This window comes from Dipodomys spectabilis, unplaced genomic scaffold (genome assembly GCF_019054845.1).
Source record: "Dipodomys spectabilis isolate Male_0828 unplaced genomic scaffold, ASM1905484v1 ptg000178l, whole genome shotgun sequence".
In the NCBI taxonomy this organism is placed as follows: Eukaryota; Metazoa; Chordata; class Mammalia; order Rodentia; family Heteromyidae; genus Dipodomys; species Dipodomys spectabilis.
In genome coordinates this window covers 13,721,903-13,739,083 of record NW_024870855.1, presented here as the reverse complement: position 1 = coordinate 13,739,083, position 17,181 = coordinate 13,721,903, and the positions used below count along the sequence as shown (strand labels likewise).

At 41.1% G+C, this 17,181-nt stretch overlaps 1 protein-coding gene across 4 annotated transcripts in view; it reads left to right on the top strand.

Moving 5' to 3' along the window:
• Window positions 1-17,181, top strand: part of Znrf2 (zinc and ring finger 2) — an 89,201-nt gene that overhangs the window by 33,381 nt on the left and 38,639 nt on the right. For all 4 annotated transcript variants that reach the window (XM_042695073.1, XM_042695072.1, XM_042695074.1 and 1 more), the window contains exon 2: window positions 2,874-2,969. In XM_042695073.1, coding sequence (XP_042551007.1) covers window positions 2,874-2,969 — 96 coding nt within the window. The remainder of the gene's footprint in view (window positions 1-2,873; window positions 2,970-17,181) is intronic.

The window sequence follows — 17,181 nt, the reverse complement described above, 5'->3', positions numbered from 1 at the left end:
CTGTATTAAAGGGAGGATAGTCCACGTATTCATGTCACCTTGGAAGAAGAATAGCCCCTGAGTTCATGTGACCATAGAGGAAGGACTGGCCCTGTATTTGTGTCGCCATGGAAGTTCCTGTTCATGTCACCACAGAGGAAAACTCCCTGTATTTATGTCACCATGGAGGAGGGTGGTCCCTGTATTCATGTCACCATGGAGGAAGGTGTTTCCTTTATTTATGACATCATGGAGTGAGGATGGCTCCTGCATTCATGTCATTATGGAGAAGGATGATACATGTATTCATGTTACCATGGAGAAAGGAGGATGATCCCTGTTTTCATGTCACCATGGAGGGGAACTATTCCTGTAGTCATGTCACCATGGAGGGGGACAGTTCCCTCATGTACTACAGCTGCAGAGTTACAGAATGCCTGTTTCACTGCTGGTGTATTCATTCTATATACATTCATTTCAGGTGCGCTACTTTTCTTTTTTTGCCTACAATTTTTGTTTTAAGTTCAGCCTTCGTGAATACCCCTGTTTGTTACTGAACTTTCTGCTGCCCAGTATAGTCTCTCACTGTTTCTTAGTTATTCTTCCAAGAAATCTGATTATTCTAACTCACAGTTAGTTTTGGTCCACTTTCAATTTGTCCCCCCTTAACTATGAATTGGCTGTCTGCAATGAAAATTTCCCAGTTCTATTCAAGTACCTTCAAGTGCTGGAGATGACAGAAAGACTTGCTAGCAGTGAAATAGTAGAGTTGAGGTGGGGAAATCCTAAGCAGTAAGGAGCCAGAGATAATAATAGTTCCCTTTTGTACTTGGGGGACAGGCAGAGCTAGCATATGATGTATGTAGTCTCTAATTTAATAGGATTTGTCCTTCAAAAAGTACTTCAGGCAAATAGTGCAGATTGGATATTGTAAAACAAAACTATTTAGGCAACTGTACTTTGATTTGATGCTTTTTTTTTTTTTTTTGGGTCCAGTCGTGGGGCCTGAACTCTGGGCCTGGGCGCTGTCCCTCAGCTCTTTAGCTCAAGGCTAGCGCTCTGCCACTTGAGCTATAGCGCCATTTCCAGCTTTTTTCTTTTTGCTTATGTGGTGCTGAGGAATGGAACCCAGGGCCTCAGGCATGCAAGGCAAGTGCTCTACCACTGAGCCACCTTCCCAGCCCCTTGATGCCCCATGTCTTTAATGACATGATATGACAGAAAGACCACTGTATTCATATTTGTTACTATAATTAAATTCCTGAGGCTAAGGAACTTGATTAAAAAAAAAAAAAAGCTGTTTTGTTCACAGTCCTAGAGGCTTTAGTGCATGTTGCTTGTATCAGTTTTGTGGTAAGACCTCCTTGTAGGCACTGTAAAGACAGATACACATTTTGGGGTGAGAGATCACATTGTCAGGAAGCCAGAAAACTATGAAGGGCTCATGCTGAGACTTGATAACGAGCTTCCTTTGCAAGAACCTACACTAAAGTCCTACAAGAACTCCTTTAATCCCTCATCTCCCCCTACCCCATTTTTTGGTGCTGGTCCTGGGGCTTGAACTCAGGGCCTGGGCACTGTCCCTGAGCTTTTGTGCTCAAGGTTGGCCCTCTGTTACTTGAGCCACAGCTCCACTCCCAGTAGTTAATTTGAGATGAGAGTCTCAAGGACTTTCCTGCTTAGGCTGGCTTCAAACCATGATTCTCAGCTCTCAACCTCCTGAGTAGCTAGGATTACAGGCATGAGCCTGTCACACAGGTTTTATTTTAATCCCTTTTGAGAGCACGCCATCAGTGACCTAAGGATATCCATAGTAAGCCTCACTTTTTCTTTTGTTTTGTTTGTGTCAGTATTGGTACTTGAATTCTGGGCCTGGGGACTGCCCCTGAGCTTCTTTTGCTCAAGGCTAGCACTCTACCATTTGAGCCACAACTCTGCTTCCACCTTTTTTTTTTTTTTTTGGTCATTTATTAGAAATAAAAGAATTTTATGGACTTTACTGCCTGGGCTGGCTTTGAATTGTAGTCCTCAGATCTCAGCCTCCTGAGCAGCTAGTAGCCACTGGTATCTAGCTAACCCTCATTTCTTTCCTCCCTCCCTCCCTCCCTCCCTCCCTCCCTCCCTTCCTTCCTTCCTTCCTTCCTTCCTTCCTCTCTTCCTCTTTATTTCTTTTGTCAACAGCATTTTATTACATTTAAATAGGATTTACTAAAATGCATCATCCAAAGATGTTCAAGTCTTGAAAGTTTGTTTTTTCTTCAGTATAACCCTCATTTCTTAGTTACCATCACTTCACCACCATTAATCTGGTAGTGAAGCTGCCAGCACAGGAATTCTTGTGTGGCAAACTCAAACTTTGTCCAAAACATAGCAATCACTAGTGTAGAAAACAGGAGTCTTCGGTTTATGACCTGGATACACAGAAGCAGTGTAAATATACTTTTGCTGTTCTGAAAGCCATCACTTTCTTCATCAGGTAAAAATTTAAAATACTAGAAAGAATAGTTCTTAGCTACTGTGTCTGTAAAACCTTGTGACTTGTGTACTGTACACAGTTCAGGAAGGTAATTTTCCCACAGATGGTTAAAACAAAAAGCTGTTGTATACATTAACACAAAATTCTAAGTAGAGATTAATATGAAGTCAGAATCATGAATTGCTTGGTTAGTACATTAAGAATAGGGAAATTCTATAGTGTTGTGTATGTTCTTTGAACTTGTTTTATTTGATGGTTGAATGGTATGTCTGATTCATAAACTTTTTCCCAACTGCACATAATTGATTTATTATTCTAGCTGCAATATTGAACTTTGCCATGTGTTTTCATCTTCATGCTTTTTAAAAACCATATTTGATTATTCTAATAGTTAACTTGGGCTCCGTTTATTTTTTAGGATTTAAGTGCCCTGTATGCTCAAAATTTGTACCCTCAGATGAAATGGATTTACATCTTGTGATGTGTTTAACAAAGCCAAGAATAACCTATAATGGTAAGTACAATGCTATATATTATATCTATCTTACCTATCTATCTGTAGGTATCTATATAATATATATGTGTGTATACACACACACAGTATTAGGGCTTGAACTCATGTACTTGTACTTGCTCAGTTTGCTTGTTCAGCTGGTACTCAGCTACCCCTCTAGCCAGGCTTATTTTTTCCTGGTTATTTTGGAAATGGCTGGCTTTGAACTGTGATCCTCCTGATCGAAGCCTCTTGAGTAGCTAGGATTACAAGCATGAGCCATCAGCACCTGCTTAGAGTAATAATTTAAATTACAGTCGCCTTACATTTTTTAAGTTTCAAGTAAAATTTGAATGTTAAGGAGGACTTTGTTTCAATCTTTACTAGTCCCTTAAAAACCATAAAGGCAGTTATTCTCAAACAATGGTCTTAGGATGCCTTTACTCATTTAAGACATTGTTGAAAAAAATGTATTGTATCTATTGGCATTTGTTATATTGGGAATTAGAAGTTCTGTAATCTTTCCATAATTTTTTGAACAAAGTAAATATGCTTATGTTGCATGATGTTTAATGAAAAACAAGTAAATTTTCTAAGGCAAAAAAATACTTAGTGACATAGATGGCATATTATTTCTGTTGTAAACTAACATGTACCTTGATAACAGAATTTTCACATTATCTGCATTCTATTTGTTGTAATAATGGTATATCATGTCCTAGAAAACTCACTGGTACAGTGTAAAGAATAGTAATGAAAATCAAATGATACCTTAATGCTTTATAAAAATAGCTTTTACCTTATGAAACTCAGGTATCTCAAAGATTCCATCACTTCCTCTAATCCAGAAGCCTCCTTTGGGCCACACTTTGAGAACTGCTGCACTGATAAAACCTTTTGAGGTCTGGCTTAAGTAAGAAAAAAATGCCTGTGATGGCTATTCCTTTTCTTTCTTTCTTTTCTTGTTTTCTTCTTCTTTTTTTTTTTTTTTGACAACCTTGGGGCTTGAACTCAGGGCCTGAGTACCATCCCTAAGCTTCTTTTGCTCAAGGCTACTATTATACCATTTGAGCCTTAGCGCCACTTCCAGTTTTTTCTGTTTATGTGGTACTGAGGAATCAAACCGAGGGCTTCATGCATGCTAGGCAAGCACTCTACCACTAAGCCACATTCCCAGCCCTGTAATGACTATTTCCAAAAGTAAGTATATGTGTGGCTAAAGTAGAACTTTTTGTTCTTAAGAATGCATAATAAACTAGGTGCTGGTGGCTCTCATATCAATAATCCTACTTAAGAGGCTTAAGAATGGGAGGGCAGCTAGGTACTTTTGGCTCACACCTGTAATCCTAGCTACTCAGAAGGCTGAGATCTGAGGATCATGGTTCAAAGCCAGTCTGGGTAGGAAAGGCCATGAGACTTTTATCTCCAATAAACTACCAGAAAAGCGGAAGTGGCACTGTAGCTCAAGTGGTGGTAGAGTGCTTGCCTTGAGCTGTAGAGTGCAGGGACAGTTCCCAGACCCAGAGCTCAAGCCCCCACAACCGGCAAAAAAAAAAAAAAAAGCGGGAGGGCATTAGTTGGAGACCAGGAGAAGCAGAAAAGTTCTTGAGACCCTTTTTTATCCCATTGCTGGTGCAATGGTCCATGTCTGCCATCCTAATCCATGTGGGAAGCTTAGATTGGGAGGATGAAATTTGAGGCCAGATTGGGCAATATAGGCCAGGAGACCCCCATCTCAATGGGAGAAGATGGATGTAGTGGTATGTGCCTATCATCTTGGCAACTACAAGAAACCTAAAGTATGGGTACAGATAATGATCCAGACTCATACCAACATGGGAAGCAAGGTCCTATTCTAACTAACTGGGCACAAAAAGGTTGGAGATATGGTTCAGCTGTAGACAGCCTTCATAGCAAGTAGGAGACCCTGAGTTCACACCTTAGTACTATAAAACAAAAGGAATACCTAATGAATTTTAAAAGGGTAGAACAATAAAGCAACAGCTAATAGAAGAAATGCATGAGCGAAGTCAGAACTTCACCTATGCCATGTGCATCTGTTGCTTTTGGTTTGGTTTTGTTTTTTTCACCAAAGACAAGTAAAAATTCCATCCTGATCAGAAATCATTGGATACTTAAGGCCCTAGGAAAGATCTTTAGTGCAGTTTTAGCATACTTTACAATAAAGTTGGTGAGTAGGGGGACTCAAATAGGTTCCTCTTGACTAATACAGTAATATAAGGGAAAAGGAAAAAGGGAATTTTTTTCTCCAAATATTTAAAAATAGAAAACAAACTTCAAACCAGGCATATTGGTTCATGTTTGTAATTTAGTATGAAGGAGCTTTGACTTCAAGGCCAGTCTTGGCTACATAGTGGGACCTCGTCTCAAAAACATAGGTAAGAGAACTGTGGTCCATGGCAAAAATGGGAGACGCTGATTAAAAAATAACTAAAGCAAAAATAGATGAGAGATGTGGCTGAAGTGTAGGGGCCATTCCTGAAATCTTGAATTTTTTAAATTTTTGTTGGTGGTAGGGCTTGAAATCAAGACCTGGACACTATCCCTGAGCTTTTTCATTCACTAGTGCTCTACCGCTTTGAGCCACAGCTCCACTTCCGATTTTCTGATAGCTAATTGGAAATAACTTCGCAGACTTTCCTGCCTACACTGGCTTTAACTTCAATCCTCAGATCTCAGCCTCCTGAGTAGTTAGGGTTACAGGCGTGAGCCATCAGCATCCAGCTTGAAATTTATTGTAAAGTATATATTAAACTCTATAAACACAATTAGCAAAGAGAATAAACAGGCTCATTTTCAGGTTTGCTGTATTTATAGACAGCCTTCCCCAAGTTGTCAACCTGGAGTTGCTAATTTATTCTCACAGAAATGTTTCAGATATTGATTTGGTTTTCAGACTAGCTCACAACTTTTCATTCATTCATTCATTCATTCATTCATTCATGTTAGCACCAAAATTTAAACTTAGCCTCACACTTACTGGACTGGCTTGCTCACAACTGGTGCTGTACCACTTGTGGCACACCCAATTGGAGATGGAGCTTGGCAAACTTTTTCAAACCATGATCCTACAGGTCTCAAGCTCCTGAGTTACCAACACCTGGCTACAACAACTTTTTTTTTTTTAATCTAGTATGCAAAGAAGAAAATTGGCTTGGTCTGTGGGAGCTGTCAGTCCTAGGCAGCTGGGTTAACAGAAGATCAGGAGAGAGGCCCAGGACAGTTAAGGCGAGAAAGGATCCTGAACAGTCTGAGCATTGTTGCCTGTCACTGCTGGTATTTTGACAAAATAAAAAAAACTTTAGACTACCACAATGAATATTGTTAACATCAATTCCCTTAACTTGGGGCCTGCCTGTGTTGTATATGTACTTCTCCTCTTTCAGATACTTCCTTGTTTAGCTTATCCATCTGGTAAGTGCATTCTTTGAACTGAATGGAAGTTTTGTAAGTATAGAGTCTTGTTCAGCATCTTTGAAAACATTTAAGACAAACCAAAATATGAATATCCTTAGCAAATTAGTGTTGATTGTATTGGTCTTCAAACTACTTTGGATTATAGTGCATTTTATATCATATAAATTTTGGCTTTTACTTGAGACTTCTGTGATAAAAGATAATAAAATTGACCTTTTTTATATTTGGGGATGCTAGAGATCAAACCCAAGATTTTGTGCTATGTGCAACTTCAAACTATCATCTGAGAGTTAAAATTTAAACTCATTTAATCAAAACAGAACTGTTCAGTGTCATAGAAAGTGTCCTGAGCAAGCTTGACTATTACTTTGTCAAAGAACCATATTTGATTGAAAGGCAACTTTTTCTGCTGTGACAGTGAGGAAAAGGACAGTGCAGTTTGGATTTTTTTTTGTTGTTGTTGTTGTTGGTTGGTTGTGGAGCTTGAACTCTGGGCCTCTGCACTGTCCCACAGCTCTTCAGCTCAAGGCTAGTGCTCTACCACTTAAGCCACAGCACCACTTCCGGTTTTCTGAGTGGTTTATTGGAGATAAGAGTCTCCTGGGCTTTCCTGCTCGTGCTGGCTTTGAACTGTGATCCTAGATCTCAACCTCTTGAGTAGCTAGGATTATAGGCATGAGCCACCACTACTAGGCTTGGCTTTTTCTTATCAGACTTTCCCATGGGTTGTATTAGGCAGTGAGCACCTTAACACCATTTGCTCAGACAGGATTCTAATGAGTCAGACTCCCAAATGCAAGTTTTTACAAAAGACATATTTTCTTCCTTTGTAGTATAACCTTGCCTTCCAACAGTTAGAGTTCTCAGGTTTAAGTTTAACACTTTCTGCCGTTATATGCTACATTTTCTGCTCTTCATATCTTGCCCTGAAATTATTGTCTTTGCAAGTTCAACATATTTTGTTAAAACTGGCATGTCTCTTACAATTGAAGATTTAAAAAACAAAAAACAAGGAAAGCCAAGCTCAGAGAGACAACCAAAACATGTTTTCCCTCATTTGTGGAAGCTAGCTCTAAAATACACCAGGACCTGATAAACTTTACAGGACTCTAGGCATCGCACACAGTGGGACCAAAGGAGGATACTGTTTAGAGGAAGAACACAAAGGGATAATGTCTATGTGCCTCTGATCATATAAAATAATGAACTCCAGGAAATGGGAAAAAATGGCTTAAAAATATAGCCCAGTTGTAGAACACTTTCTTACCATGGTTGAGGCTCTGTCCAAACTTGAGTATTCCAAAACAAAAACAAAAGGAAACAAAAAACCCAACTAGTTGTGTTTCATAGCACCAAGGGCATTTGTAAAGAAATCAGTCAAAGCTGGGCACCTGTGGCTCATCCTGTAATTCTAGTTACTCAAAACTAAAAAGCCAGAAGTAGTGCTGTGGATCAAGTGGTAGAGCCCTCACCTTGAGCAAAAGAAGCTCAGGGATAGCACCCAGGCCCAGAGCTTAAGCCCTAGGACTGACAAGAAAATAAAAGAAATCTGTCACCTTGCCTGGGCAGTGTGAACCTTGCCTTCTATAGATTTGTTAGTACCCTCTCTCTTCGCTATCCCCCCTTATGTTTTTCTCTGTCTCTTTGTTTTGTGTTAGTGGTTTCTATACTGGAGAATTAACTTAGAACATGGAACCCTAATTGCAGTTTTAAAATACTTTATAAGAATTATAAGGCAGCACTGAAGTGAAGAGCTACCTTTTTTTTTTTTTTTTTGGTTGGTCGAGGGGCTTGAACTCTGGCCCTGGGCGTTGTTCCTGCGCTCTTCAGCTTAAGGCGAGCGCTCTACCACTTGAGCTACAGTGCCACTCCCTGAAGAGCTTTGTTTTGTTTTGTTTTGTTTTTTTGTGTTTTTTTTTGGGTCGGGTCGTGGGGCCTGAACTCTGGACCTGGGCACTATCCCTCAGCTCTTCAGCTCAAGGCTAGTGCTCTACCACCTGAGCCACAGCGCCACTTCCGGCTTTTTTTCTTTTTGCTTATGTGGTGCTGAGGAATCGAACCCAGGGCCTCAGGCATGCAAAGCAAGCACTCTACCACTGAGCCACCTTCCCAGCCCAGAAGAACTATTTTTTATGCTACAAATTGACTACTGACAATGGACTGAAATTAAAGATGGTAGAATGTGTCAAGTTCCTAATCTTATACCAAGTAAAATGAAACCCACAATTCCTATAGGAGAATGCAGTGTTTATTAAAGGTAAACTTGTGATGAAAATTATATGTAAAAATGAGATCAGATTCAGCTAGATCTATATTCCTAAGAAATTGTGTATGTGTGTGCATCCATGTGTGTTTATACCTGTGTGCCAGTTCTAAGGCTTAAACCTCAGGACCTGGGTGCTTTTTCTGCTCAAGGCTAGCACTCTGCTACTTAGGGCATAGCTCTTCTGGCATTTTGGTGGTTAATTCAAGATGAGAGTCTCACGAGTTTTCCTTTCCCTGGCTGGCTTCAAACTGTGATCCTCAGGTCTTAGCTTCATGAGTACCTAGAATAATATATACATGAACCATTGGCTCTTGGCTTTTAAGAATTTAAAAAATGACTACAAATATGTTTTTAAAGTATTATTATGAAAGGATGAGTAGGGCTGGGAAGGTGGCTCAGTGGTAGAGCGCTTGCCTTGTATGCATGAGGCCCTGGGTTCAATTCCTCAGCACCACATAAGCAAAAAAAAAAAAATCACCGGAAGTGGCACTGTGGCTCAAGTGGTAGAGTGCTAGCCTTGAGCTGAAGAGCTGAGGGACAGCATCCAGGCCCAGAGTTCAGGCCCCATGACCGGACCAAAAAATAGAAGATAAATAAAAGGATGAATAGGAAAAAACCCATAAGATTTGAAAAGGGCTTGAATTTAATTCTTTACAATTTAGTGATTGGATTAAAATTTCAGTGAGTACATTGAGGCAGCCAATTAGAGATGTAAGGAGAAGTGAGCAGTACATGGCATGGAGTCTGGAGTAATATCATCTATCATACATATAATAAGAAAGAGAGGTGGGAGGAGAATTGGCAGAGGCAGTATTTGAAGAGAAATGACAGACTTTTTTTTTCTTTTGTTGGTTGGGCTTGAACTTGGCCTGGGCACTATCCTGGATCTGTTTTTTGCTCAAGGCTAAGGCTCTACTACTTTGCACCAAAATCTCCATTCTTGTTTTATTGGTGGTTAATTACAGATAAGAGTCTCTCAGACTTTTCTTGCTCAGGCTGGCTTTGAACCTTAATCCTCAGATCCCAGTTTCCTGAGTAGCTAGGATTACAGGCATAAGCCACCAGTGCCTGGCCCTGCTAGACACTCTTAGAACTGGAAAAAATTAGTAATTCTCAGATTGAAAGAGCTCAGCGATTCTGCCACAAATAAATCCATGTGAAGAAACACCATACATCAAATACCAAAGAAAAAGAGAGTGATAAAAATAGCACCCACAATAATCATTTATCTTGATTCGTTTGTGCTAACATTTGTAAATGCTTTGTTTTATGGAGTAATTTGAATTTAACAGATGTAACATTATAAGGTTCTAATGGATTAGAAATTGTTACATAAGAAATTTTGCCTTGGGGGGAGGATGGGAAGGGCTGGGAAGGGGAAACAAAGGAGGAAGCTACAATGCTTGATAAGAAATGTACTCATTATCTTGCCCTTGTAATTGTAACCCCTCTGTACAGTATTTTCAAAATAAAAAAAAAAGAAATTTTGCCTTGTTCTACAGTCTCACAAGTCATAATTTCATAAGCCCATTTTATTTATTTGTCAGTCGTGGGGCTTGAACTCTGATCCTGGGTGCTGTCCCTGAGCCCTTCAGCAAAAGGCTAGTACTCTACCACTTAAGCCACAGCACCATTTCTGGTTTTCTGGTGGTTTATTGGAGATATTAGAGTCTCATGGACATTCCTGCCTGGGCTGGCTTTGAACTGTGATCTTCAGATCTCAGTCTTCTAAGTAGCTAGGATTACAGGCATGAGCCACTGGGTGCCGGGCTTATAAGCCCATTTTATATGGCATGCAATCTAGTTTTACTGCCCTTTTGTAATCATAGTTGCTCAAAAGTGGTATTGATGTATTTAAAATATTGTGAATGTACAAAGTACAAGCTTTGAGTTCAGTTCTTGATTCAGATTCCAAATCAATAGTTTAGCAACTGTGTGGTCTTGGTCTTGGATTTCTCTCATGTAAAAGTGGGAGTAGACGTGGTCCCCTTCTTTCTTCATGGAATTATTTTGAGAATCAAATGAAAATATCATGTATAGCTCTTGGTTTGTTTCACATTTTTGCAGTGCCTGGGGATCATGCCCAGGAATGAGCTATATCCCCAGCCCTTTCAGACATTTAAAAGGGATTCAAAGATACATTTTCAAATGTATATGTATGTGTGTATGTATGCAGTAACATATAAAACATATTTACTTAGGCATTTAACTTAGTCAATGAGGATGAATAAGATTTAGAAAAGGAGGGCAAGTTTAGGATTAACTAGTTGGGGAGAATTGAAGGCAAAAAAATAAATTAGGCTGTATGATGACTTTCTTTCAAAAACAGTTTGGGATCTTGGAAGATTAGTCTGTATTAGTATGCAGAAATATTTGTCAGTAAAACAGAGAAGATGACCCATTTGTAAATAGTATAGTACCTTACATTGGTGTACAGTAATTTATAAGGGCTATACACTGGAGAGAGGAAAGAGACCATGTGGTAGGTGTATCAGAGAAGGGACTAGTTGAGTTTAACAATACCTGAAAATGGGTTGGGAAGGTGGCTCAGTGGTAGAGTGCTTGCCTTGCATGCTCAAGGCCCTGGGTTCGATTCCTCAGCACCACATAAGAAAAAAGAAAAAAGCCGGAAGTGGCGCTGTGGCTCAAGTGGTAGAGCGCTAGCCTTGAGCTGAAGAGCTGAGGGACAGCACCCAGAAAAACAAAAACAATACCTGAAAATGACTGGCTTGGTTTAGGGTAAAGAGATTATCAAGGAGTACCTACCTAGCTGCTGTAAATGTGCCAGGGACATAATCTTGCCAAATGCAAAAATTATGAAATGCCATTTTAGGGAAGCAGTAAATATTTTGTGCAGATTGAGAATATTAAGCAATATTAGAATGTTGCTTGTATAATTACTTATTGTATAAAACTGAATAGTGTGTCCCCTTTAAAGTGACCTTTGTCCCAATGAGAGCCCTTTCTGTTGCCCTGGATTTGCCTTTGAAGAAGTCTTGAGAGTGCTTGCTTGAGAGTAGTGCAGTTTTAGAAAATGAAATTAATAATTTCTGAGGAGAATTGTATTTAACTTTTGGTTTGGTTTGGTTTGGTGCTGGTCCTGAGCCTTGAATTTAGGGCACTGTCCTTAAGCTTTTGTGCTCAAGGCTAGTGCTTTTACCACTTTGAGCTACTGTGCCATTCTGGCTTTTTGGTAGTTAATTGGAGATAAGAGTCATATGGACTTTCTTGCCTGAGCTATCTTTAAACCATGATCGATCCTCAGATCTCAGCCTCCTGAGTAGCTAGAATTATAGGAGTGAGCCACTACCCAGCTTGTTTAACTCTTAGTATTTTAAATGTGTTAAGGTAATAGAAAATTCATAAAGAAAAACATTCTAGATTATCTCATTCCTTTATAGTACATTTGTACTAATTTATAATATTATACTGATTTATTACACTGATTTTGGAATTTCCAGGCTTTGTGGCTTTAGTAATAATTCTGTCTCCTTTTATCTTAATCCTTTTAACTCTACTTATTAATGTTTCTCTCCAAGTCTGAGCTTTCCCTTGTGTTGCTTTTCAGTATGAGAGACATGACAAAATTAAGTTTCTGACACCCAACATTCAGAGCTTGGTTTCTAAATACCATTTTTGTTAAAATGGCTGGTTCTGTGGGGAAGCAGCTGATTGATTGTAAGACTAGGACAGAGAAAATAAAAAATAGCCTGGAGTACCCTGCTGTCTGAAAGGAAGTACATAATCCAAAAACCAAAGGATGTAGGCATGCAGGGACATTGGAACCAAGTCAGAAGAGCTCCCATTGGCCAAAGCTGGAACCATTTGAGCAATAACATGGTAGTGTATTGCAACCCAAAGTATGAAATAAACAGACCTCATCTGGGAAGGTGGCTCAGTGGTAGAGTGCTTGCCTTGCATGCATGAGGCCCTGGGTTCGATTCCTTAGCACCTCATAAGCAGAAAAAGCAGGATGTGGCGCTGTGGCTCTAGTGGTAGAGCACTAGCCTTAAGGGACTGTGCCCAGGCCCACAGTTCAGGCCCCACGACTGACCAAAACAAAAACAAAAAAACAGACCTAGTCCTTACTGATAAAATGAACCAATGAATGAATCTATACAGAAAAGTAAGAGCATAGCCTGTATCCTTACTCCTTTTTTTTTTTTTTTTTTGCCGGTTGTGGGGCCTGAACTCTGGGCCTGGGCGCTGTCCCTCAGCTCATGGCTAGCACTCTACCACTTGAGCCACAGCGCCACTTCTGGCTTTTTTCTTTTTTCTTATGTGGTGCTGAGGAATCGAACCCAAGGCCTCATGCATGCAAGGCAATCACTCTACCACTGAGCCACCTTCCCAGCCCTGTATCCTTATTCCTAAGAGGAAACTACGTGTTTCTTTGAATTGTTTTAAATTATAGCATTTTCACTTGGTATAAAGGGATTTTTCTCCCCAAATTTTCTAAGGTCTTGTGTGAGCAGCTCTCTGAGTCTACACATATATTCTATACAGAATGTGTAAAATTTGAGCCACATAATCCTAGTTTACTATCTGATATCACAATAGTGGATGAAAGGGATTTAGGGATTAAGAGTTGTTTTTGTAAGCCTCACCAAAAATGGTAGTGTAATTTTATCTTCCCACAGGTTCTAGAGGGAAAATGTGAATTAACTTTTTAAGTTTTAAGTTTTTTTTTTTTAATTAAGGAACATGATTTGTTTCTACATTTGCTTGGATTCATATAGAATATGCATCTTCAGTGTTTATTTCTACAGTTGCTGTTGAGAAGGGCCAGTTTTTGTCATTTGAAGTTCAAACTGTTTTTGCTAATTGTGTCAGTGTTCTATGTCTATAACAAAATACCTAATAAAAATCAACTTAAGCTGGTAATTGTGGCTGTAATCCTAGCTACTCAGGAGGCTAAGATCTGAGGACCAGTGTTCAAAACCAACCTGGGCAGGAAAGTCCATGAGATTCTTATCTCCAATTAACCACCAGTAAACTGGAAGTGATGCTGTGGCTACAAGTAGTAGAGTGCTAGCCTTGAGCAAAAGAACTCAGGGATAGTGCCCCAAGCCCTGAATTCATGCCCTACAACTGACCAAAAAATCAGTTTAAATGTAGGAAATAAACTATGTAACTTGTGGGTAGGACATGAAGGGGAATTTGGGGAAAAGTGAAAGAAGGGGTGATGTTGTCCAAAAGGGAAATGCACACAGTATTTCAATTGTAAAATGGTAACCCCTCTGTACACCACTAATAAAAGCAGCAAGATTATCTTTAAAAAGTAAAAAAAGGCTTATTGGCTATATGATTTTTTTTAAATCAACTTAAAAGAGGAAAGATTTGTTTGTAGTTTAAGAGGTTTTAGCCATGGTCACTTGACCTGAGGAAATCTACAAACAATGTAAAGTGGTACTGTGAGATATACCTGTCTTGTTCTTGTGTTGTAGAGCTCTACCTGTCTTTTTTTCTGTGTTGTAGAATAACAGTGATGTGGGATGTGCATGTCTTGTTCCTATGTTGTAGAGTAATAGTGAGATTGTAAGCTATACTTGTCTTTTTTCTATGTTATAGAGTAACAGTGATGTTGTGGAATATGCATGTCTTGTTCCTGTGTTGTAGAGTAAGTGATGATGACATGAGCTGTCTTCCTGTGTTGTAGAGTAACAGTGATGATGTTAATCTATACTTGTTCCTGTGTGTTTAGTGTTTCTTGGTCTAATGCTTGCTTGCATTGACTTTTGACAATCATTTTAATTGGATATGTGTCATTTTCTTCCCTTTCCCTTAAAGTGAAAAAACAGCTTAGTTTTATTAAGTGCTTTAAATTGTCATTATGGGCTCTGAACAAAAGATTCTCCTACCTCAGCCTATGGAAGTGTGTGTTTCGTGGCTGGTTTTTTTTGTTTTGTTTTTTGTGGTGGTCCTGGTTCTTAAACTCAGAGCCTGGGAAAAGTCCCTGATCTTTTGTGCTTAAAAGCTAGTGCTCTAACACTTGAGCCATAGCTCCATTTCTAGTGCTTCTATGGTTAGCTGAAGATACGAGTTTCATGGATTTCCTGCACCTCAGATTTCAGCCTTCTGAGTAGCTAGGATTATAGGCATGAGCCATTAGCATCCAGTGTTTTCTGACTTTTCAATTATTTCTTCTTTTTTTATTTGTTGACTTAATTTGGTAGATTTTCTGATGTTCTAGTTTGTTTGTATTTGTAATGTTGCTGCTTTTAACTATTTGATCCTGATCTATTATCTTTTTTTTTTTTATTTTTTATTTTGTTTGTCAGTCGTGGGGCCTGAACTCTGGGCCTGGGCGCTATCCCTCAGCTCTTCAGCTCAAGGCTAGTGCTCTACCACTTGAGCCACAGCACCACTTCCGGCTTTTTTTCTTTTTGTTTATGTGGTGCTGAGGAATCAAACACAGAGCCTCATGCATGCAAGGCAAGCACTCTACCACTGAGCCATCTCCCCAGCCCTATTATCTTTCTAAAACATGCTACATACCATAAGTATGCATACATAGGAAAATGTTATGCAGATAAATGAAGTGGGAATTCCATCTTTGCTCTGAAATAATTTGAATAACTTATGAACCTCTGTTTTGTTTCGTTTCATCAGATATGACACAACTATAGAACTGCCTATCCTTTTGAAGATCAACCTTTGACAGTTTAATTAGTGTATTCAGATTTAAAAGTTTCCTGAGTAAATTTGGGGGATTTGTTTTTACTACAAAATAATCCTTTTTGGAGGGGGGACCAAGATGGCGACGGGGCAGTAGGGAAACGCCACAGCTCTCCCCAACCAAAAAGAGAGTTGGAGTTCCAACGCTTAATCTCCCCAGGAGACCGACAACAAAAAGACGAACACTCAGAGAAAAACAGGAGGTAGAAAATAACAAAAAAAGAAAGAGAGGAAAAGAAGAATTTCAGAACAAAGAAGAGCGAAGACCCCTCCCGGCGGGGGCTGCCGGAGCCCCAGAGACACAGGGGGCCGCCTGCAGATCACCCGCGCAGAAGCCGCCTGAGGTACCGTTTTGCAGAACAACTGATCGCCAGGAACAGAGAAACCTACCAGCCGGGAGTCTCCACCAGGATCCCACCTCCACCCCTCACTCTCCACCTGAGCAGAGAGGCTCCATCCCGCCAAAGCCACCTGGCACCAGCAGCGCGACAAAGGGACCTGTCTGCAGACCACCCGCTCAGAAGCCACCTGAGGCACTAGACCCGCCCATTTGCGATCGCAGGATGGGTCCCAGAGGCACAGGGGGCTGCCTGCAGATCACCCACGCAGAAGCCGCCCAATCGCGATTGCAACGACCGGCAGGGGCCGCCCGGGTCCCAGAGGCACAGGGGGCTGCCTGCAGATTACCCGCGCAGAAGCCGCCTGAGACACCGGACCCGCCTGATCACAATCTCAACAACCTGGCTGGGCCGCCCAGGTCCCAGAGGCACAGGGGGCTTCCTGCAGATCACCCGCACAGAAGCCGCCTGAGACATCGGCGTCAGACCCACCGGATCTCTACAACCCACGAAGAAGCCGCCTGAGCGTGGACACTGTGGACTCGACAGCTTCCATAGAGGCAGAGACAGAAAAGAATCACACAGAGCCACCACTGCGCAGCCCAGCCCACAACCACCACAACTGAACTCGGATTTCAACAACAACTGAGGACATACACCACACAGAAACAACCAGCTCCAGGGTGAGTACCCCACAGGGGACAGTGTATCCCTCAAGGGAGACCAGAGCTGGAGGGAATCCCCAGACCCTGACCTAGACTCCCTACCCCAACACCCGGACCACAAGACCCACTAAAACTGGGAACTGTTCGAGAGCTCCACCAGCCGGTGGAGCACACTCCGCTGGCCAGGCCAGAGCAAGAGTACCCCTGGAAGGGAGCTTAAATGCCCAATCCAGGAACAGCACCCCTGGGTCAAGACTACCAACAGTAGAAGAAATTTGAACTGTGTCCTCCAGGCTGCATAACCGAGGTGGTATACACATCAGCACAGGCCTAACGAGCGCACTCCAGGCTGGGGCTGGAACCAGGCCCGGGGATCTGGCACCTGAACAACACAACCAACTCCTCCCAACTGAAGTAAAAAGCTGAGCATACGCCTCAACAGAGGGGAGAAAATCAGGAAACAGCACTCCCCGGGAAGCACGCCTGTGACAACAAAAGACCTGGAGGCTCAGGACAAGAGAAGCCCAAACCCCACCAAAACTCCACCCATATACCCTAGGCTGGAAATTGGGCAACACAGGCTGCCAGCACCTGATAGTAAGCAGGAACTCAGGCTGATAAGGCGGCTCAGCAGTAGAGTGATAGTCTTGGATGTATGAGGCCCTGGATCTGATTCCTCAGCATCACAAAAGCAAAAAGGGTCAGAAGTGGTGCTGTTGCTCAAATGGTAGGGTGCCAGCCTTGAGCTGAAGAGCTGAGGGACAGCACCCAAACCTAGAGTTCAAGCCCACAACCAGCCCAAAACAAACAAACAAAAACACATCAGGAGCCCATAGCAGACTCCAGTA